This window comes from Kogia breviceps, chromosome 11, assembly GCF_026419965.1.
Source record: "Kogia breviceps isolate mKogBre1 chromosome 11, mKogBre1 haplotype 1, whole genome shotgun sequence".
Classification (NCBI taxonomy): domain Eukaryota; kingdom Metazoa; phylum Chordata; class Mammalia; order Artiodactyla; family Physeteridae; genus Kogia; species Kogia breviceps.
Genome location: NC_081320.1, coordinates 27,989,027 through 28,012,415, shown reverse-complemented (window position 1 = coordinate 28,012,415; position 23,389 = coordinate 27,989,027). Strand labels below are relative to the sequence as shown.

General features: G+C 54.4%; 1 protein-coding gene and 1 pseudogene across 1 annotated transcript; one reads left to right on the top strand and one right to left on the bottom strand.

The window, feature by feature from the left end:
• The window catches only part of LOC131765789 (centrosomal protein of 78 kDa-like), a 96,407-nt pseudogene that overhangs the window by 26,341 nt on the left and 46,677 nt on the right, over nt 1-23,389 (top strand).
• On the bottom strand, nt 8,574-22,726 carry LOC136792199 (dipeptidase 2-like). The gene is given in 13 exon segments (XM_067008277.1): nt 8,574-9,157; nt 18,193-18,337; nt 18,438-18,573; nt 19,223-19,298; nt 19,967-20,051; nt 20,431-20,607; nt 20,728-20,797; nt 21,099-21,154; nt 21,157-21,222; nt 21,383-21,553; nt 21,835-21,961; nt 22,286-22,545; nt 22,592-22,726. Coding segments are annotated over 13 exon segments (2,088 nt in total).

Below are 23,389 nucleotides of genomic sequence, written 5' to 3'. Positions count from 1 at the left end.
CCGGATTCACAGCTGATAGGAACGTGAGGACAAGCTCATGCCGTTTCAAACATTTCCAAGTGTTGACTGAGAGAGACGTCAAAGGTGCAAAATGGGGGTGCTGAATGACCTCACCAAGTGGGAATGGTGGGCCCATTTTAATACGAAATTCGAAGCAAGTTCGTGACACAAGGACATCACAGGAAATGGCAGCATAGTCATGACACTCCCCCCTCCCCTAGAAGTAAAAATCACTAGAGTCCTCTCTCTCTCCTCCGTGAAAGGATGAGATAAAGGGCTCAGCAGCAGCCCCCGTGAAAGACGTGGTGGACACCGCGAAGAGGTGTCACTGAGACGGTTTGGTCCGACTCGGAGAAGGAAAGAGACAACTCTGCCCTTGGCCTGGTCAGGCCCACAGGAGGGAACCCCATTTGGGGCAGCCGTTGATAGTGTGGCAGTGTGAGAGAACCTTCTTCAGGAGGGGACTCCCTGTTGCCGACCTTGCAAAAGCCCACACGGCACATTCGTTTACTGGGGCTGTTGCACAGGGGGTGCGCCCGGAGGTGGGGCCACCGTGCTTGCGAATCACAGCACCTCGTAATCGTTAGCTGAGTGAACGCTGCAATCGCCGGAGCTTGGGTCTGGAGCAACCGAGATTCTTGGTCCGACTCTTCCGGAGAGCGCTTTCTCTTGGGAGCTCGTCTGGGGCCTGGCTTCTCTGCTTCGGCCTTTGCTGGCGTGGCCAAAGGAGCATCCCCGTGGGCCCGGTAGCCACCAAGCAGGCAGTCTGTCTCCCCGTGCCAGCCCAACTGCGTTCCTCCACACCCTCGGTAGAGGACGTGGCAGTGACCAGGTGTCGGAGGAGAACCGGGAGCCGCCGCTGCTGCAGCAAAGAAAATCAGAAGTGATGAGTCACTTCTGCTGTGCACAGTCTCCTGCCAGCATCTCCCTCTCTCAAGTCTCTCCCAGTTTCTGGCTGAAGACCTTTAATCTACTTGACAACCCAAACACAGCCTTGGCCCATCACCTCTAGGAGTCCCTAGAGAAGGGACACTGGCTGCAAGAGCAATTCCTAGAGCCTACGGCTGCAGCCGATGAGGAAGTCTCTTGACCGTTTCCAGGGAAAACGGTAGAGCCCGAGAGTCATCGCGCTCATGATCCTCTCCATCTCTCCCTTCCACAACAGAGAAAACATTTCTTGCAGCCTGTCACTTCTGAGGCTTTCATGGAAATGCCTGTCAAGGCTTGGAAGAGAATACTCTAATCTAACTTGGTTAAGAACCCCTCCCACGTTGGGCTCCGCTCCTGGGCCCCATTTATACTGCCTGTCTCAGCCACACTGAACTCTAGCCCTCGGATACTTGTATCTAGAGTAGAACAAGGCCGAATACTGAGGCAGAGTGATCCGGAGACTCAGAACCGGGTTCTGGGTACCAAGTCTCGGCTCACATCAACCCAGCCTCCTGGGACACCATCTCCTCAGCCCTCCGGTCTCACTAGCACTTCATCACCCCCCCTTGGTTCTTCCGGCCTTCCCACAAAGAGGGCACCACCCTCTCCCCTAGTACTCAGCAGCTCCGTATGGGATGTGTCTGAGGGGACCCGTATATAGATGTCGTCTACATGAGAGCACAGAGGTGCCTGGGTTTGAAGGTGCGGTTCCAGAGTGGGCCTCTTCCTCAAACTGCTCCATTGACCATCTGCCAACAAAAAATGCCCTTGTCTTTTGCTAAGGGGCCAATCAGGAAAGGGTGTGAATGGAAGCATCCTGTAGCCCAAGGCGTTAGGCTCCCTTTATAAAGATCAGGAGCTTCCTGCACACTAGTCCAGGGAGGAGCTTTCTCTCATCCTCAGCAGTGGGATCCTGAAGGTGTCTCAGGTCACTGGTATCACGTACATCTGGGAAAGCACTCAGGTGTACGTACTGGGCAAGAGCCACAGAGACACGTGGCAGCCAGGTGAGGTTGTGTGTACCCCACGCCTCTTCCCCAGATGCCCGGTCTCTCTGTTCCTCCTGCACCGCCCAGCCAGGGAACAGAGCACAGGTGGGAATACGTGTAGAGGATCCGGTCACGCATTCTCTCGCAGACAACCAAAGATTGGTCTCTGGTGGAGAACCGGTAGGGAAGTTTCTCTGAGGGCAGCAAACTTTGTTTGCACAGTTACACTGCCATGGAAACTGTGGAATGCCGGTGAGGTCCTCACTAGCCAGTGAGGTCATCGTATGGAACCTGTAACTTGGGGGTCAGGCTTGAGGAGGAGGGGCAGTTCTGTGGAGGAGAGCAGGGTGGAGGCAGAGGTACTCTGCCTGGGCCCTCACACCGGGGCCTCCCCACCCATGCCCTAGTCTAGTAGACACCCCACGTGGGGCGTGCCGGTGGGCTGGCACAGCCCCAGGGGCCACAGGAGGGCAAGAGAGACCCACATCCTGAGATCGGCTTGAGAGGCAAGATGAACGTTGAAAGAGACAGCTAGGTTGTACGGCCCTGACCCTAAGAGGCAGAGATTTGTGTGGACTGGGGAATCAGGGAAGGCTCCTCGGCAGTAGGCCTGAAGGACAAGTGACGTTTGGACCCATGGGGAGGAGAGGGAAGGCATTCCAGCTTGGAAGAGTAAAAGCAGAGACACACTCTTCTCGACCTTGTCCTGCCCCAAATATAGATTCATAGCACCCTGCCATTTTCATGACTGAGGCCTCAAGAAGACCCAGAGGTGAAGGGGCCTGCCCAGTGTTACACAGGTAGTGGAGAGGTGTTGTGCTCGAAGGTTAGGTTCAGGTTGGGGCCCCGGATTCACAGCTGATAGGAACGTGAGGACAAGCTCATGCCGTTTCAAACATTTCCAAGTGTTGACTGAGAGAGACGTCAAAGGTGCAAAATGGGGGTGCTGAATGACCTCACCAAGTGGGAATGGTGGGCCCATTTTAATACGAAATTCGAAGCAAGTTCGTGACACAAGGACATCACAGGAAATGGCAGCATAGTCATGACACTCCCCCCTCCCCTAGAAGTAAAAATCACTAGAGTCCTCTCTCTCTCCTCCGTGAAAGGATGAGATAAAGGGCTCAGCAGCAGCCCCCGTGAAAGACGTGGTGGACACCGCGAAGAGGTGTCACTGAGACGGTTTGGTCCGACTCGGAGAAGGAAAGAGACAACTCTGCCCTTGGCCTGGTCAGGCCCACAGGAGGGAACCCCATTTGGGGCAGCCGTTGATAGTGTGGCAGTGTGAGAGAACCTTCTTCAGGAGGGGACTCCCTGTTGCCGACCTTGCAAAAGCCCACACGGCACATTCGTTTACTGGGGCTGTTGCACAGGGGGTGCGCCCGGAGGTGGGGCCACCGTGCTTGCGAATCACAGCACCTCGTAATCGTTAGCTGAGTGAACGCTGCAATCGCCGGAGCTTGGGTCTGGAGCAACCGAGATTCTTGGTCCGACTCTTCCGGAGAGCGCTTTCTCTTGGGAGCTCGTCTGGGGCCTGGCTTCTCTGCTTCGGCCTTTGCTGGCGTGGCCAAAGGAGCATCCCCGTGGGCCCGGTAGCCACCAAGCAGGCAGTCTGTCTCCCCGTGCCAGCCCAACTGCGTTCCTCCACACCCTCGGTAGAGGACGTGGCAGTGACCAGGTGTCGGAGGAGAACCGGGAGCCGCCGCTGCTGCAGCAAAGAAAATCAGAAGTGATGAGTCACTTCTGCTGTGCACAGTCTCCTGCCAGCATCTCCCTCTCTCAAGTCTCTCCCAGTTTCTGGCTGAAGACCTTTAATCTACTTGACAACCCAAACACAGCCTTGGCCCATCACCTCTAGGAGTCCCTAGAGAAGGGACACTGGCTGCAAGAGCAATTCCTAGAGCCTACGGCTGCAGCCGATGAGGAAGTCTCTTGACCGTTTCCAGGGAAAACGGTAGAGCCCGAGAGTCATCGCGCTCATGATCCTCTCCATCTCTCCCTTCCACAACAGAGAAAACATTTCTTGCAGCCTGTCACTTCTGAGGCTTTCATGGAAATGCCTGTCAAGGCTTGGAAGAGAATACTCTAATCTAACTTGGTTAAGAACCCCTCCCACGTTGGGCTCCGCTCCTGGGCCCCATTTATACTGCCTGTCTCAGCCACACTGAACTCTAGCCCTCGGATACTTGTATCTAGAGTAGAACAAGGCCGAATACTGAGGCAGAGTGATCCGGAGACTCAGAACCGGGTTCTGGGTACCAAGTCTCGGCTCACATCAACCCAGCCTCCTGGGACACCATCTCCTCAGCCCTCCGGTCTCACTAGCACTTCATCACCCCCCCTTGGTTCTTCCGGCCTTCCCACAAAGAGGGCACCACCCTCTCCCCTAGTACTCAGCAGCTCCGTATGGGATGTGTCTGAGGGGACCCGTATATAGATGTCGTCTACATGAGAGCACAGAGGTGCCTGGGTTTGAAGGTGCGGTTCCAGAGTGGGCCTCTTCCTCAAACTGCTCCATTGACCATCTGCCAACAAAAAATGCCCTTGTCTTTTGCTAAGGGGCCAATCAGGAAAGGGTGTGAATGGAAGCATCCTGTAGCCCAAGGCGTTAGGCTCCCTTTATAAAGATCAGGAGCTTCCTGCACACTAGTCCAGGGAGGAGCTTTCTCTCATCCTCAGCAGTGGGATCCTGAAGGTGTCTCAGGTCACTGGTATCACGTACATCTGGGAAAGCACTCAGGTGTACGTACTGGGCAAGAGCCACAGAGACACGTGGCAGCCAGGTGAGGTTGTGTGTACCCCACGCCTCTTCCCCAGATGCCCGGTCTCTCTGTTCCTCCTGCACCGCCCAGCCAGGGAACAGAGCACAGGTGGGAATACGTGTAGAGGATCCGGTCACGCATTCTCTCGCAGACAACCAAAGATTGGTCTCTGGTGGAGAACCGGTAGGGAAGTTTCTCTGAGGGCAGCAAACTTTGTTTGCACAGTTACACTGCCATGGAAACTGTGGAATGCCGGTGAGGTCCTCACTAGCCAGTGAGGTCATCGTATGGAACCTGTAACTTGGGGGTCAGGCTTGAGGAGGAGGGGCAGTTCTGTGGAGGAGAGCAGGGTGGAGGCAGAGGTACTCTGCCTGGGCCCTCACACCGGGGCCTCCCCACCCATGCCCTAGTCTAGTAGACACCCCACGTGGGGCGTGCCGGTGGGCTGGCACAGCCCCAGGGGCCACAGGAGGGCAAGAGAGACCCACATCCTGAGATCGGCTTGAGAGGCAAGATGAACGTTGAAAGAGACAGCTAGGTTGTACGGCCCTGACCCTAAGAGGCAGAGATTTGTGTGGACTGGGGAATCAGGGAAGGCTCCTCGGCAGTAGGCCTGAAGGACAAGTGACGTTTGGACCCATGGGGAGGAGAGGGAAGGCATTCCAGCTTGGAAGAGTAAAAGCAGAGACACACTCTTCTCGACCTTGTCCTGCCCCAAATATAGATTCATAGCACCCTGCCATTTTCATGACTGAGGCCTCAAGAAGACCCAGAGGTGAAGGGGCCTGCCCAGTGTTACACAGGTAGTGGAGAGGTGTTGTGCTCGAAGGTTAGGTTCAGGTTGGGGCCCCGGATTCACAGCTGATAGGAACGTGAGGACAAGCTCATGCCGTTTCAAACATTTCCAAGTGTTGACTGAGAGAGACGTCAAAGGTGCAAAATGGGGGTGCTGAATGACCTCACCAAGTGGGAATGGTGGGCCCATTTTAATACGAAATTCGAAGCAAGTTCGTGACACAAGGACATCACAGGAAATGGCAGCATAGTCATGACACTCCCCCCTCCCCTAGAAGTAAAAATCACTAGAGTCCTCTCTCTCTCCTCCGTGAAAGGATGAGATAAAGGGCTCAGCAGCAGCCCCCGTGAAAGACGTGGTGGACACCGCGAAGAGGTGTCACTGAGACGGTTTGGTCCGACTCGGAGAAGGAAAGAGACAACTCTGCCCTTGGCCTGGTCAGGCCCACAGGAGGGAACCCCATTTGGGGCAGCCGTTGATAGTGTGGCAGTGTGAGAGAACCTTCTTCAGGAGGGGACTCCCTGTTGCCGACCTTGCAAAAGCCCACACGGCACATTCGTTTACTGGGGCTGTTGCACAGGGGGTGCGCCCGGAGGTGGGGCCACCGTGCTTGCGAATCACAGCAGCTCGTAATCGTTAGCTGAGTGAACGCTGCAATCGCCGGAGCTTGGGTCTGGAGCAACCGAGATTCTTGGTCCGACTCTTCCGGAGCGCGCTTTCTCTTGGGAGCTCGTCTGGGGCCTGGCTTCTCTGCTTCGGCCTTTGCTGGCGTGGCCAAAGGAGCATCCCCGTGGGCCCGGTAGCCACCAAGCAGGCAGTCTGTCTCCCCGTGCCAGCCCAGCTGCGTTCCTCCACACCCTCGGTAGAGGACGTGGCAGTGACCAGGTGTCGGAGGAGAACCGGGAGCCGCCGCTGCTGCAGCAAAGAAAATCAGAAGTGATGAGTCACTTCTGCTGTGCACAGTCTCCTGCCAGCATCTCCCTCTCTCAAGTCTCTCCCAGTTTCTGGCTGAAGACCTTTAATCTACTTGACAACCCAAACACAGCCTTGGCCCATCACCTCTAGGAGTCCCTAGAGAAGGGACACTGGCTGCAAGAGCAATTCCTAGAGCCTACGGCTGCAGCCGATGAGGAAGTCTCTTGACCGTTTCCAGGGAAAACGGTAGAGCCCGAGAGTCATCGCGCTCATGATCCTCTCCATCTCTCCCTTCCACAACAGAGAAAACATTTCTTGCAGCCTGTCACTTCTGAGGCTTTCATGGAAATGCCTGTCAAGGCTTGGAAGAGAATACTCTAATCTAACTTGGTTAAGAACCCCTCCCACGTTGGGCTCCGCTCCTGGGCCCCATTTATACTGCCTGTCTCAGCCACACTGAACTCTAGCCCTCGGATACTTGTATCTAGAGTAGAACAAGGCCGAATACTGAGGCAGAGTGATCCGGAGACTCAGAACCGGGTTCTGGGTACCAAGTCTCGGCTCACATCAACCCAGCCTCCTGGGACACCATCTCCTCAGCCCTCCAGTCTCACTAGCACTTCATCACCCCCCCTTGGTTCTTCCGGCCTTCCCACAAAGAGGGCACCACCCTCTCCCCTAGTACTCAGCAGCTCCGTATGGGATGTGTCTGAGGGGACCCGTATATAGATGTCGTCTACATGAGAGCACAGAGGTGCCTGGGTTTGAAGGTGCGGTTCCAGAGTGGGCCTCTTCCTCAAACTGCTCCATTGACCATCTGCCAACAAAAAATGCCCTTGTCTTTTGCTAAGGGGCCAATCAGGAAAGGGTGTGAATGGAAGCATCCTGTAGCCCAAGGCGTTAGGCTCCCTTTATAAAGATCAGGAGCTTCCTGCACACTAGTCCAGGGAGGAGCTTTCTCTCATCCTCAGCAGTGGGATCCTGAAGGTGTCTCAGGTCACTGGTATCACGTACATCTGGGAAAGCACTCAGGTGTACGTACTGGGCAAGAGCCACAGAGACACGTGGCAGCCAGGTGAGGTTGTGTGTACCCCACGCCTCTTCCCCAGATGCCCGGTCTCTCTGTTCCTCCTGCACCGCCCAGCCAGGGAACAGAGCACAGGTGGGAATACGTGTAGAGGATCCGGTCACGCATTCTCTCGCAGACAACCAAAGATTGGTCTCTGGTGGAGAACCGGTAGGGAAGTTTCTCTGAGGGCAGCAAACTTTGTTTGCACAGTTACACTGCCATGGAAACTGTGGAATGCCGGTGAGGTCCTCACTAGCCAGTGAGGTCATCGTATGGAACCTGTAACTTGGGGGTCAGGCTTGAGGAGGAGGGGCAGTTCTGTGGAGGAGAGCAGGGTGGAGGCAGAGGTACTCTGCCTGGGCCCTCACACCGGGGCCTCCCCACCCATGCCCTAGTCTAGTAGACACCCCACGTGGGGCGTGCCGGTGGGCTGGCACAGCCCCAGGGGCCACAGGAGGGCAAGAGAGACCCACATCCTGAGATCGGCTTGAGAGGCAAGATGAACGTTGAAAGAGACAGCTAGGTTGTACGGCCCTGACCCTAAGAGGCAGAGATTTGTGTGGACTGGGGAATCAGGGAAGGCTCCTCGGCAGTAGGCCTGAAGGACAAGTGATGTTTGGACCCATGGGGAGGAGAGGGAAGGCATTCCAGCTTGGAAGAGTAAAAGCAGAGACACACTCTTCTCGACCTTGTCCTGCCCCAAATATAGATTCATAGCACCCTGCCATTTTCATGACTGAGGCCTCAAGAAGACCCAGAGGTGAAGGGGCCTGCCCAGTGTTACACAGGTAGTGGAGAGGTGTTGTGCTCGAAGGTTAGGTTCAGGTTGGGGCCCCGGATTCACAGCTGATAGGAACGTGAGGACAAGCTCATGCCGTTTCAAACATTTCCAAGTGTTGACTGAGAGAGACGTCAAAGGTGCAAAATGGGGGTGCTGAATGACCTCACCAAGTGGGAATGGTGGGCCCATTTTAATACGAAATTCGAAGCAAGTTCGTGACACAAGGACATCACAGGAAATGGCAGCATAGTCATGACACTCCCCCCTCCCCTAGAAGTAAAAATCACTAGAGTCCTCTCTCTCTCCTCCGTGAAAGGATGAGATAAAGGGCTCAGCAGCAGCCCCCGTGAAAGACGTGGTGGACACCGCGAAGAGGTGTCACTGAGACGGTTTGGTCCGACTCGGAGAAGGAAAGAGACAACTCTGCCCTTGGCCTGGTCAGGCCCACAGGAGGGAACCCCATTTGGGGCAGCCGTTGATAGTGTGGCAGTGTGAGAGAACCTTCTTCAGGAGGGGACTCCCTGTTGCCGACCTTGCAAAAGCCCACACGGCACATTCGTTTACTGGGGCTGTTGCACAGGGGGTGCGCCCGGAGGTGGGGCCACCGTGCTTGCGAATCACAGCAGCTCGTAATCGTTAGCTGAGTGAACGCTGCAATCGCCGGAGCTTGGGTCTGGAGCAACCGAGATTCTTGGTCCGACTCTTCCGGAGCGCGCTTTCTCTTGGGAGCTCGTCTGGGGCCTGGCTTCTCTGCTTCGGCCTTTGCTGGCGTGGCCAAAGGAGCATCCCCGTGGGCCCGGTAGCCACCAAGCAGGCAGTCTGTCTCCCCGTGCCAGCCCAGCTGCGTTCCTCCACACCCTCGGTAGAGGACGTGGCAGTGACCAGGTGTCGGAGGAGAACCGGGAGCCGCCGCTGCTGCAGCAAAGAAAATCAGAAGTGATGAGTCACTTCTGCTGTGCACAGTCTCCTGCCAGCATCTCCCTCTCTCAAGTCTCTCCCAGTTTCTGGCTGAAGACCTTTAATCTACTTGACAACCCAAACACAGCCTTGGCCCATCACCTCTAGGAGTCCCTAGAGAAGGGACACTGGCTGCAAGAGCAATTCCTAGAGCCTACGGCTGCAGCCGATGAGGAAGTCTCTTGACCGTTTCCAGGGAAAACGGTAGAGCCCGAGAGTCATCGCGCTCATGATCCTCTCCATCTCTCCCTTCCACAACAGAGAAAACATTTCTTGCAGCCTGTCACTTCTGAGGCTTTCATGGAAATGCCTGTCAAGGCTTGGAAGAGAATACTCTAATCTAACTTGGTTAAGAACCCCTCCCACGTTGGGCTCCGCTCCTGGGCCCCATTTATACTGCCTGTCTCAGCCACACTGAACTCTAGCCCTCGGATACTTGTATCTAGAGTAGAACAAGGCCGAATACTGAGGCAGAGTGATCCGGAGACTCAGAACCGGGTTCTGGGTACCAAGTCTCGGCTCACATCAACCCAGCCTCCTGGGACACCATCTCCTCAGCCCTCCAGTCTCACTAGCACTTCATCACCCCCCCTTGGTTCTTCCGGCCTTCCCACAAAGAGGGCACCAGCCTCTCCCCTAGTACTCAGCAGCTCCGTATGGGATGTGTCTGAGGGGACCCGTATATAGATGTCGTCTACATGAGAGCACAGAGGTGCCTGGGTTTGAAGGTGCGGTTCCAGAGTGGGCCTCTTCCTCAAACTGCTCCATTGACCATCTGCCAACAAAAAATGCCCTTGTCTTTTGCTAAGGGGCCAATCAGGAAAGGGTGTGAATGGAAGCATCCTGTAGCCCAAGGCGTTAGGCTCCCTTTATAAAGATCAGGAGCTTCCTGCACACTAGTCCAGGGAGGAGCTTTCTCTCATCCTCAGCAGTGGGATCCTGAAGGTGTCTCAGGTCACTGGTATCACGTACATCTGGGAAAGCACTCAGGTGTACGTACTGGGCAAGAGCCACAGAGACACGTGGCAGCCAGGTGAGGTTGTGTGTACCCCACGCCTCTTCCCCAGATGCCCGGTCTCTCTGTTCCTCCTGCACCGCCCAGCCAGGGAACAGAGCACAGGTGGGAATACGTGTAGAGGATCCGGTCACGCATTCTCTCGCAGACAACCAAAGATTGGTCTCTGGTGGAGAACCGGTAGGGAAGTTTCTCTGAGGGCAGCAAACTTTGTTTGCACAGTTACACTGCCATGGAAACTGTGGAATGCCGGTGAGGTCCTCACTAGCCAGTGAGGTCATCGTATGGAACCTGTAACTTGGGGGTCAGGCTTGAGGAGGAGGGGCAGTTCTGTGGAGGAGAGCAGGGTGGAGGCAGAGGTACTCTGCCTGGGCCCTCACACCGGGGCCTCCCCACCCATGCCCTAGTCTAGTAGACACCCCACGTGGGGCGTGCCGGTGGGCTGGCACAGCCCCAGGGGCCACAGGAGGGCAAGAGAGACCCACATCCTGAGATCGGCTTGAGAGGCAAGATGAACGTTGAAAGAGACAGCTAGGTTGTACGGCCCTGACCCTAAGAGGCAGAGATTTGTGTGGACTGGGGAATCAGGGAAGGCTCCTCGGCAGTAGGCCTGAAGGACAAGTGACGTTTGGACCCATGGGGAGGAGAGGGAAGGCATTCCAGCTTGGAAGAGTAAAAGCAGAGACACAGTCTTCTCGACCTTGTCCTGCCCCAAATATACATTCATAGCACCCTGCCATTTTCATGCCTGAGGCCTCAAGAAGACCCAGAGGTGAAGGGGCCTGCCCAGTGTTACACAGGTAGTGGAGAGGTGTTGTGCTCGAAGGTTAGGTTCAGGTTGGGGCCCCGGATTCACAGCTGATAGGAACGTGAGGACAAGCTCATGCCGTTTCAAACATTTCCAAGTGTTGACTGAGAGAGACGTCAAAGGTGCAAAATGGGGGTGCTGAATGACCTCACCAAGTGGGAATGGTGGGCCCATTTTAATACGAAATTCGAAGCGAGTTCGTGACACAAGGACATCACAGGAAATGGCAGCATAGTCATGACACTCCCCCCTCCCCTAGAAGTAAAAATCACTAGAGTCCTCTCTCTCTCCTCCGTGAAAGGATGAGATAAAGGGCTCAGCAGCAGCCCCCATGAAGGACGTGCTCGACACCGTGAAGAGATGTCACTGAGACGGTTTGGTCCGACTCGGAGAAGGAAAGAGACAACTCTGCCCTTGGCCTGGTCAGGCCCACAGGAGGGAACCCCATTTGGGGCAGCCGTTGATAGTGTGGCAGTGTGAGAGAACCTTCTTCAGGAGGGGACTCCCTGTTGCCGACCTTGCAAAAGCCCACACGGCACATTCGTTTATTGGGCCTGTTGCACAGGGGGTGTGACCGGGAGGTAGAGACTGATTGGACTACCATTTTAGAGGTTGGGCCACCCTGGTTGAGAAGCACAGCACCTTGTTCTCCTAAAGTGCTTGAATCAGCGGGTGCCCGTTAGGACAGACGAAGTCAGGCCTCATTGGAGCAGACTGCCTTTGGGAGTGGTAGAAGGTGAAGTGTGAAGGGGAATGCTCTGGAGGAGGTTTGTCGTGGCAGGTGGGCCAGCATGAGACCATTCAGATTCTCCAAGGCTCCAGAGATTACTTGGCTGGGAGCAGCCCTGTGATGTGGTGCGGGGACTCCAACCTTAACAGGACCTGGCTGGGCATTTGGGGGAGGCCGAATAAACGGTTTCTTAACTTAGGAGAGTGAGAGACTCACCTGGGGAGTTCCACAAAAGCACTTAAAAAGACTTGTACCTGGATTCTTGAGACAACCCTCAGAAAACTTATCTAGATGTGGAGTAGGGCTCAGGAAGCTGCAACTTTTTGTGTGTGTGTGTGGTACGTGGGCCTCTCGCTGTTGTGGCCTCTCCCGTTGCGAAGCACAGGCTCCGGACACGCAGGCTCAGCGGCCGTGGCTCACGGGCCCAGCCACCCTGCGGCATGTGGGATCTTCCCGGACCGGGGCATGAACCCGTGTCGCCTGCATCAGCAGGCGGACTCTCAACCGCCGCCCCACTAGGGAAGCCCCAAGCTGCACTTTTAATAAGCTTCCTGGGCAGTCCCACCACACTGGTCCATGGATAGAGTGACCAAATTATTGTGTCTTCTGGGTTGCTTTGGGGAGTCAAAGTGGGCAATATTTAAAACTGCAGGAGGCATACATATGAACAGGGAATATTGAAGGCAAACAGAGGGGTATAATTATTCTATGCATGAATCAGATTTGAGAAAAGCTAGCCTGGTGGTTAAAGAACACAACCCTTAGGACAGACAGCTCAGATTCTGTCCTACTTACTTGTGTCGTTTTGACCAAGTTCTTTTCTCCTTCTGACTGTTTCTTCATATGGAAAAGAGCTATGGCTGTACATTTAGCACAGTATTCTCTTTTGGCAAATTTGCTCTGGGTCCATTTCTGTTCTCTTCAACTTAATCCTTTCCAGTGTGCAAGCATTTTTAAGTCATCTGATGAAGTATTACATTTGACTTTCAACTGTTCATTACTTTGGGCAAAGCTTCTATAGTGCTGCAGAGACTAGAACCTATACAGATATAGTGAGAGGATGCTATAAGCTTATTCTGCCGGTTTATAAAAAAGTTTAATCTTTTCTCCTCTTCCTCCACCTGCCACCAAGAGATGAGAAAGAAGGCAGAGCCTGGAAATGCACAGCAAGCAATACTTCTGTGTCAGTTTGACTTTATTCCTCTGCCACTACTTCCCAGAGACATTTCACCAAAAGTGCCTAAGCTTGCCATGGCCCTTGTGAACAAAAGTTCTCTCTATTGCTAGTCACATCCCTTTTTCCTTCTCCCGGGGGCTTAATGGATGTTTGGGGGCAGGAAATAAAATTTAATACAGTGAAGTGTATATTCTTATTTAGTTGGGTTGGGGTGAGGCCTGGTCATTGGTAGTTTTTAAAATCTCTCCAGATGATTCTAATGTACAGCGAGGTTTGAGAATCACAGTTATAAATGAAGCACTTTGGGAATTGCAAAGGCATTGCAGAAATAAAAAGTGGCTATTGGTATTCCTTCACTATTCCTGCATTTTCCTGCGTGCATCAGGACTGTTGTACAAGTGCTGATCATTTTCTTTTCAGCCCTTTTCGCTGTTTGCCTAGACCCTTCATCCCTCTTTCTAACCTGACACCCTCCCTACCTCCTTCTTGTCTTTCAGCCTGCAGTCCATCAACTGTTTGGGATTTATCCTAAACTTGGTGGGAAGCCATTGCAGGGTATAAAGAGAGAAGTGGGGTTGGCAGAGATGCCTTTTTCAGACACCATACGGGCTAGTGTAAGAGAATGGCTAGGAGGGGGCAGGACTGGATTTGGGGAGACTCATTAGGAGACTGGCTTTGTGCACAGTGGTGGCCTTGGAGATAGAGTAAAGCAGGCAGGTTAGAGTCGAATTTGGAAGGTTTGTGATGGCTTGGAGGTGAATAGTAGTTAGTGATGAATTGGATGTGGGGAATGTGGGTTAAGGGTGTGTAATTGTTAAATGGAGGTGCTACCTACTGAAATGGGAAAAATTTTCTCCTCACATATTGGCGTGATAAACACTTTCTCACCCTTTAGACCTTGAATCAGAGATTCTTTCTTGTTTTATTTCATTTTTATTTGGGCTGCGATGCCAGCTTGCAGAATCTCAGTTCCCCAACCAGGGATTGAACCCTGGCCCCCTGAAGTGGAGGCACAGGGTCCTAACCACTAGACCACCGGACCACCGGGGAATTCCCAGCAGAGATTTTTTTTTCTTTCTTTTCTTTCTTTTTTTAATATAAGTTTTAATTAATTGATTAATTATTTATTTATTTTTGGTTGCGTTGGGTCTTCGTTGCCACGCGTGTGCTTTCTGTAGTTGTGGCGAGCAGGGGCTGCTCTTCATTGCGGTGCACGGGCTTCTCAGTGCAGTGGCTTCTCATGTTGCGGAGCACGGGTTCTATGCGCGTGGACTTCAGTAGTCTTGGCGCATGGGCTCGGTAGTGGTGGCTCGCAGGCTTAGTTGCTCTGCGGCATGTGGGATCTTCCCAGACCAGGGAGCAAACCCATGTCCCCTGCCTTGGCAGGCAGCTTCCTTTTTTGTTTTTGTTTTTAAACATCTCTATTGGAATATAATTGCTTTACAACGGTGTGTCAGTTTCTGCTGTATAACAAAGTGAATCAGCTATATGCATGCCTATATCCCCATATCCCCTCCCTCTTGCATCTCCCTCCCACCCGCCTGATCCCACCCCTCTAGGTGGTCACAGGGCACTGATCTGATCTCCCTGTGCTGTGCAGCTGCTTCCCACTAGCTAGCTGTTTTACATTTGGTATTGTATATATGTCAATGCTACTGTTTTACTTCGTCCCAGCTTACCCTTCCCCCTCTCCGTGTCCTCAAGTCCATTCTCTACGTCTGCGTCTTTATTCCTGCCCTGCCCCTGGGTTCAACAGAACCTTTTTTTTTCTTTTTAAGATTCCATATACATGTGTTAGCATACGATATTTGTTTTTCTTTTTCTGACTTACTTCACTCTGTATGACAGACTCTAGGTCTATCCACCTCACTACAAATAGCTCAGTTTCATTTCTTTTATGGCGGAGTAAGAGTCCATTGTATATATGTGCCACATCTTCTTTATCTGTTCGTCTCTCGATGGACACTTAGGTTGCTTCCCGGTCCTGGCTACTGTAAATAGTGCTGGCGGGCGGATTCTGACCCACTGCGCCACCAGGGAAGTCCCCAGAGATTATTTCTTAAGGGAGGCCCTCCTCAAGCCCCACCAGTCTCTTCCCTGCTGACACAGACTCCCACAGCCTTATGTAACTGCTCCTTCATAGCACCATACACAGTTTTAATTTCACACACATTTGTAAGTTCCCTTTTTATAACCCTCTGTTCTCCTGAACCTTTCCCTCCTGCCTCATCATTTTATCTCTAGTGCCTGCCAGTGCTTGGCATATCTTAGGGGCTCAGTAAGTGTCTGTTGAATCCATAATTGGAGACAGAGGACAAGGCTTAGGAAGGAAGATCAAGGCTTTGTTTACTACATGTTGAGTAGAAGATGCCCTTAAGTCATCTGAGTGGGCATGTGTTTTGCGCAGTTGGTGTGAGGTTGGGATGCCTTTGGAGATGATCATCGCTAATATTTTAAACCATGGGAGTGAATAAATTTGTGAGGGAGGATGTGTGAAATTAGAAGGGAAGAGGGTCCTCGGCTAAGGTGCAACCTCAACATGTGAGGGGAGGAGGTGAAACCAGCAAAAGAGACTGAAAAGCAGGGGTAGGGAGAAAAACTGGAAGAGTGTGTGGTCGACGAACCCAGGGAGGAGAGAGATCAAGGAAGAGGGGAGGCTCAACCATGCCATGTGCTGCTAGCCAAACAAGATTGAGGACAGACAGGTCAGTGTCTCGTAGGTTGAGCAACTTCGAGATAATTGGTGACTTTAATCAGAGCAGTTTGGGGAGAGTGGCGGAGGGGGAGGCCAGGCCGGAGTAGGCTGAGGAGTAAAAAGTTAGTACCTCTGAGAAGAGCATCCTTGGCAAGCTTTGTGGTTTTTAGAGGGGACCATGTTTGCTTAGAATAAATAAATTAACAGTTATCTCTGGGACATGGGATTTTGATTTTCTTCGTTTTACTCCTGTTGCTCTACCTTCAAATTATCTTTAGAATGTGACCACTTCTCACTACCTCCCCTACTATCTCTCCGTCCTGAGCCACCATCATCTCTACATCGGTGACTGAAGAGCCTTCTTCTAACTGATCTGCCTGTGTCTACCGTGGCCCCCACAGTCTGTTTTTCATCCAGCAGTCACCGTGATCATGGGGAATGTGATCAGTCATGCCACTCCTCTCCTTAAAAGCCTTCACTGGCTCCTATCGTGAAGAGCTAACAAAGCCCGCAGAGCGTTGTTCAAGGCCATTCGGGGTCTGACCACCAGATGGAAAAGAGATGAGGTGTGCCTTGGGGTGTACCATGCCAGAAGGCAGACTGGGACTGATGCGTGCCAGGGAGTCATTCTGAATTTGATATAGATTGCTGTAGCAACGAGCAATGCCTAGATCTGTCTAGAGAGTACCGGGTTGTCTGTCACCGCAATGTTCCTGTATAGGTTGATGCCCACTGATCGGTGATATGATAGAGGGGGGCTGATATAAAGGATGCTCTTAAGATATTGTGATTCGGGCTTCCCTGGTGGCGTAGTGGTTGAGAATCCGCCTGCCAATGCAGGGGACACGGGTTCGTGCCCCGGTCCGGGAAGATCCCACATGCCGCAGAGCGGCTGGGCCCGTGAGCCATGGCCACTGAGCCTGCGCGTCCGGAGCCTGTGCTCCGCAACGGGAGAGGCCACAACAGTGAGAAGCCCGCGTACCACCGAAAACAAAAAAAAAAAGATATTGTGATTCTACACTACTTTTACGATTCTTTCCCAGACCTCGGAGCTCCTGGTTCGTGAGCTGCAGAGCTCCTTGGAGGTCTGCTCTGACATGTTTCATCCGTTGACATGTGCCGCTCATTTTTCAGGTACAAAACAAAGAATCGCTTTGCACAAAGCCCGAAGGGATACACTGAAAGAGTTATCGGAAAAGAATAATACATAGGTATGTATTTGCATTGACTTTCTCCAAATATTTGAGACAGGGTAGCTGGTTAGTGGCTGCTTTCTTGTGCTCGAGCCCTTACAATGTGATCACCTTGGAATGTCATAGGGATTGGAGCCTGTCGGAGCCTGTCTGTCTCTGCCCATGGCCCCTAGTTTCTTCTTGTCATGGCTTTAGATACTGTGTAAGGCCCTTGTCTAGGCGCATGGGCTTCGGTAGTTGCAGCACGTGGGCTCAGTAGTTGTGGTGCACGGGCGTAGTTGCTTCGCGGCATGTTGGATCTTCCCGGACCAGGGCTCGAACCCGTGTCACCTGCTTTGGCAGGTGGGTTCTTAACCACTGCGCCACCAGGGAAGCCCTACCTGTCATTATTAACTCAATGTATTAACTCAGTTTTGGCTCTAATTAGCGCAGTTGTTATTTTTTGTTTTGTTTGTTACGCGGGCCTCTCACTGCTGTGGCCTCTCCCATTGCGGAGCACAGGCTCCGGACACGCAGGCCCAGCGGCCATAGCTCACGGGCCTAGCCGCTCTGCGGCACGTGGGATCCTCCCGGACCGGGGCACGAACCCGCGTCCCCTGCATCGGCAGGCGGACCCTCAACCACTGTACCACCAGGGAAGCCCCAGTGCAGTTTCTTTTATCATTAATGAACTGGGGGAAGATGGGGTGGTTGTCTAAGTAGCCTGAAGCGATTAGAGAGGAAGTCCCTGAGGAACAGGGGAGGAGGTGTGCCCACATCCAGAGCAGTCTAGCCATTGGAGGTCCATGGCCCATTAAGTAGCCTGAGATTGTGGGCTCTGTCGAAATAGGTCCAAAGATCATTTGTGATCTAGGCATGTTCTCTTCTTGGGCATGTGAACCAGAATTCCCTGAAAGATCCCCAGGTGGTACTCAGTGGGTCAGGATGTGGATGGAGGTGAGCTACACAGAGGGAACCAAGTAGGTCCACCCTCCTGCAGCCAGAGCCACCCACTGTCTTCCTCCAGTGCTGAGCCAAGCCACCTGGGTTTCCTCAGGCCACTGCCAACTGGTCTTCCTTGAGTATTCGGTGTGTAAACTGCGGGGTCCCCCACCAAACCCCAGTATTGGGAGCCTGCACCACAGACCCCACCACGGAGAAGGACATTCGTGCTGATTCCACTTCTAAAGCATTTATTTTCAGGAAGTGTTTGTGCTCGCATTCAAGGAAACTTTGTGTGGTCTCTGTGGCTGCCAAAGTGACATCTGGCAGGAATCACTGGATCACCAAAGCCAAACAATGAGCACGGGGAAGGCAGAAATAACTGTGAGGCCTGGGCCCATGTGGCAGCAAGAGTTTGAGAATGACCGCTTAGGTGACAAAATGGGATTCCCACGAACTGCAGCTCTGGTTAGTTTCTGGTCTGGAGCCAGGTCCTGTCTCTGATGCAGACGTGGGAGGACGGAACGGCAAGAGCTGCCCAGCTACTCATCTGGGAACTCGTCCTCCAAGGGACTCTGTCCCTCGTTCTCCTCCCGTACCTGGAGGAGGCAGTCAGCGGGCAGCACCTCTCACAGCACCCCTGCGTACACGTGCACAGACCACCTGCTCAGAGCTACTCTTTTGCCCAGCCCAGCATACCTGTTCCACCTGTCTGAAGACCTGCCGCACGTTTCCTCGAAGCACACCCCAGAGCTCTTCCTCACTCCAGCCACGCCCCAGCAACTCCTCTGTCAGTACCGGGTATATGAACACGTCCTCCAGCGCCTGTGGGAACCTGTGTGGCTGCCAGGCAGGCAGCTATAGGGCCTCAGACCTGTTCCCTGGTCCTGAGTCAGAACCAAAGCCCCATGTGTCCAGGGTCCACTGAACCCCAGCCCTGGTCAGATATGGAAAATGGAGACTTGGAGAGAGTAAATGATTCACTCCTGCTCTTCATCCTTCAGAGGAAGACCCCCAAAGCGCCTCAACTATTCACCCAAAGTCATTGAATTGTATTGTTAAGATATATGCCTTTCACTGAATGCAATTTTTGCCTTCACTTACAAAGAGAAGAAAAGCTCTTTAAGAACTGGGTTGACCCCCCTGCATGCACAGACCCAACTGCAGGCAGAGAAGATGGTCAGCCCAGCCCAGACCTTGCTAAGAGTCTGCTCAGAGGCCGTGGGTCTGCTGGCACTGGATGGGTGCAGATGCTGGGCAGATGAGCTCTGTGTGGTGTTTTCGACAAATATGATGACCTAGAGGAGGGTCAAACAGACGGGAGAGCCCAGGAGGCAGACCCTGGGAGAGGGGAGATACCAGTTGGGCCAGCACACCTGAGGCTATGGTCCAGGCCATGAGGACCACGGTGTGGTGGGCACGGTGGCTGTGAAAGCCCCACTGCTGCCCAGCCAGCCCGAGACAAGCCACGGGGAAGCCCTCACCGGCCAGCCCCGTCATAATCTCCACCAGTCCCGATGAACTTGCATCCAGTGACTGCCCTGATGTGGTTGAAGTGATCTGAAGAATGGGAAGTCAGCAGTGTGGGGCTTCCAGGGCAGGGGTAGTGGTGGTGACTGGCCTCTGTTGATTCCCCTTTTTGCAGCCTGTAGGCCAAACAGGCCAGTTCCTTCATGGCCTGGCACCGAGAGTACCAACTGGAGGGCCCTGAGGTTTGATGTGAAGTGAATCCAGCTGGCTCTAGACTAGACTTCAGATTTGGAGTGGACCCCAGAGCCCCCTGTTTGGGCCATTTCCCACCCAAGATTCACCCTGCCTCCCAGTCTCCTTGAGAAGCTGTGGGGGCTCCTTTCCCTGGGTGTGGAGGATGAGAGAGGAACAAGAGTACAAATGCTGAAGACCCCAGAGACCTAAGGAGCTGTCCAGTCCCTTGGCCAGAGGTAGGGGCAGTGCGCTTTAGGAGCCCCTGCAGAGGCACAGTTGGGCAGCACCTGGGCTCTGTGTCTGACAGCCTCCCTGATAGCCATCAGTATGGCAGTTTTGATTCCGTGGCTCCAGTTCCACATGGCACCAAGGTGCTGTGTAATGTCCGTTATTGGGTTTTGGGGAGCTGTACCTATTGCCAACAGGTGTGTCAAACCACTGGGGCTCTTCTGAAGTCCTCCCCAGATTTGGAGCCAGCTTCAGCTCCAAATCAGAGTTTTCAGAGAGCCCAGGGTGAGGCTTACCTGCCACAGCGGACACGTTGGCTAACGGGTTGCACTGCAGCACCCGCACGGACAAGGACACCATCACAATGCCACCGTTCTTCTTCTGCAGGGGCGGACCGGTGGACAGTTAGCTTGGCCCCCAGCACAGCCACCTGCCTGTTCACTCTGTCGGCCCCTGTGAGGAAGGTGTTCAGCCCTGGCTTTGAGGTCAGAGTCATCTCCTCTCCGGGTTTGTGTGAATGGAGGAGCTGCAGCCCTGATCTGGGTGGTGTCTTGGCCCTGGGTTTCCAGGTTTGGAGGAGTATCTTAGCACCTCGACCCCCACCTAGGGTTCAACAGTTCAGGGGCTATGGACCGGGGATTTTGGGGGCAGAAGATATTTAACCTGGGGTTTGAGGAAATTGAGGGAGAAGAGGCTCAGGTTCAAGGGCTCCTGGTTTGAACCTCTTGCCTTAGGTTTGAGGGCCAGGGCAGTCTCTCACCAGGAGCTGCAGGATACCATCAGGAACATTCCGAGTGTTCTTGCACACACCCCGGGCAGCTGAGTGGGAGCAGATGACAGGTGACTGTGACACTTCTAGGGCTCGCCGTGCCACAGCATCCAAGACATGGGACAAGGCCACCATCGTGCCTAGGCGGTTCATTTCTGCCACCACCTTCTGCAGGGACAGGATGGGGAGAGGGCATCAGGGCTGCATTTATCTTGTGTGCATTTATCAGTAGGGAACAGGCGGGGCTGTACATTCATGTGGGGCAGGGTATGGAACCCGGGTCCTTACTTGGCCAAAGCCGGGCAGCCGACTGACATTGCTGTAGAAGGGGTGGATACCCTTTGCTGAGCTCTGTGCCCTGCAGGATGATCAGGAGGCAGTCTGCCTGGTGGCCATGACTTGGCTACAAGAGCCTAGAAAGGGATTCTGTTAAACCGTCTACACGTGTAACTCCCTGGTGCAAGAGGAGGGACCCAAACTGGGCTGTGCCTGGCAGTAGGAGGGCCCTTCTGGGGATTCAGTCTTGTTCTGCAAGCCCCCCTTCCCCTCCCCAGCCCAGGTTCAGGGTCAGATCCCAGGGGTAAACTTGCTTTGGGCCCCAGCGTGATCTTGGGCAGATCCCTGCCTCACTGGGCCCTTACCATCTGCACTGTGCTCGCCAGGGCGCATTGCAGGTGTGGGTGAGTGTCACGTAGCGCACACCCAGTGCGTAGAAGGGGTACGCAAGGTGGAGAGGCTACTGTCCAGTGAGTGGCCGCCCTCCACACCAATGAGGCCATCCAACTTCCGGTATTGTTGAAATCTGGGGGCAGGTAGGTCAGATGATCATTTTCAGAGGCAGGGGTAGCTTACTGAAGTCCCTAACACCTACCACCACCAGTCTGTTCACCTTTTTTTTTGTTTTTTGGCCATGTGAAGCGTGGAGTCTCAACCTCTGGACTACCAGGGAAGTCCCCCGTCTACCTTTAACTGAGGTCACAAGCTCCAGCTCAGAATAGGAGGCACACGTGAGGCAGATGAGGTCAATTTGCTCCAGGGTGAGGCACACAGCATCCCGTTGGTGGGTCTGGCATGGGATGTAGGCTGACGAGAATTGAGGGAATTCCGGCCAGGGCTTGGTTTGGGCTTTGGAACTCCTGGGCTTCTCATAGCCTCCTCAGCTGGCACAGCACTCACTGTGCCCAGAAGTCACATGTAATGCGTTTTCTGTGGTACTTGGATGCCCGTCAGGTTGGCTCACTGAGACCCCTGTAGCCCCCAGCATCCATGGCATGGCACTTTCTAGGTCACTATGGTAACTTAGTTCCAATGTGACTAACCTGTGGTCTCTGAGGCCCCCAAAATACTCCACATTCCCCAGCAGCCATGGTGGCACCTTGTGTGTCCCTTTGGTACCTGGGCACCCAGGAGACCATCTTTCAGCCTGTCCATGCTGGTCCGGCCATGGCTGCAATTGCACAGATGAACATCCTGGAGTCCATTGTGGCAAAACTGCCTCAGGGCCAGGGGCATGTCGCTGTGGCTGGAGGGAGGTCAAGGCAAATGGGTGGGCTCCTTAGGTCTTGGGATCAGGCAGGACACATTGCCTGGCCTGGGGCAGCCTAGAGGTGCCCCACCTCACACTCACACAGACTATACTAGGAGCAGCTGAGGCCTGGGCTGAGGGGTTCCCACGAGGGAGGGGATGACAGAGAAGGGGAAGGGCATCCCTAGATGATGGAGAGGACATCCAGGGGTGGTGTGACGGAGCCTCCCCACTACCTCTGCATGCTCCGGACCTCCTCTCCTGCCCAGTGCCGGGCTAGGACGCCACCGGCCCCCAGCAGCCTGCACACACTGCAGCCACCCGTCCCCAAGCGGGAAGTCCCGCATCAGGGCCCGCGTGCACTCCCGCGGACTTGGGGTGCTGGAGGTGCCCGGCGTGGTGTGCTCCCGGGTTACTGGCTACAGCAGCAGACCCAGCAGAGGCCGCTGGCTGAGTGCGCGGGGACCTTCGAGGCCCCCGGGCCGCAAGCTGCGCAGGGCCAGGCAGGCAGGCAGAGGCCGTTCTGAGAGGAGCGGGAGATGGGGTTCTGCCCATCGACACAGGCCACCCAGCGGCACGGCCTCGCGAGGGGGACAGGGTGAAGGAGGGGATAGAGAGTCCCAGTACCCTGCGACCCGTGTGCGGAGAGCCGCGATCCGCGAAGCCCAGCAGCCACAGGGCGGCACTTCCCTCCCGGTCCCTGCTCAGAGGCAGGTCCTGCGGGCTCAGCTGGCCTCTGCTGAGAGCCCACTGGCCTCCCATCGCGGGTGCCCTCTGCCCCCGGCCCACTTCCCACTCCCACTGCTCCGAGGGGGCGCCCTAGGTTGCTCTCCCCCGCCTCTAAACTTCCTGTCCAAGCTGGGGTGCTTCTCTCAGGGAGCCACCTTCAGCCTGAGGCCTCCCGGGAGCACACCTCGTCCCCATCCGCCTGCAGCAGGCCCCGCCCACGCCGAGGGCTGCGTGCGAGTGTCTCTGTGGCCACAAGTGCTCTGGGCTCCCGGTTTCCCAGTACCGGGCCATTGGGGCTGGTATGGGGGAAGAGATAGTTTCTGGAAATGGTGGGGGGGTAACCTTGTGAGCTCTGGATTCAGGAAGGGGCCCTCTGCCCCCAGCCTTCTCTCTCCACCTACCTGACTCCCCAGCCTGCATGACCATTCTCTGGGGACTTCAACCAGCACCTGGGACCTATCAGGAACCTCCCTCACTTCTGTTAGCCAGCCTCAGGAAAGAGCGCCCTCAGGAGTTGCTATACCTCCCCAGGGCCCGAATAGAGGGACTTTGGGGATGTGAACTGAACAACCTTCTGGGGAGAGTCAGCGACCCTTTTACTCACCAGAGCAGGAACCCAGTCCATACGGTATTTGAGTGGAAGGAAATGAAGTCATTTCCATGGCAGCAGAGCCCCCAGTGCAGCACCCTTCCTTC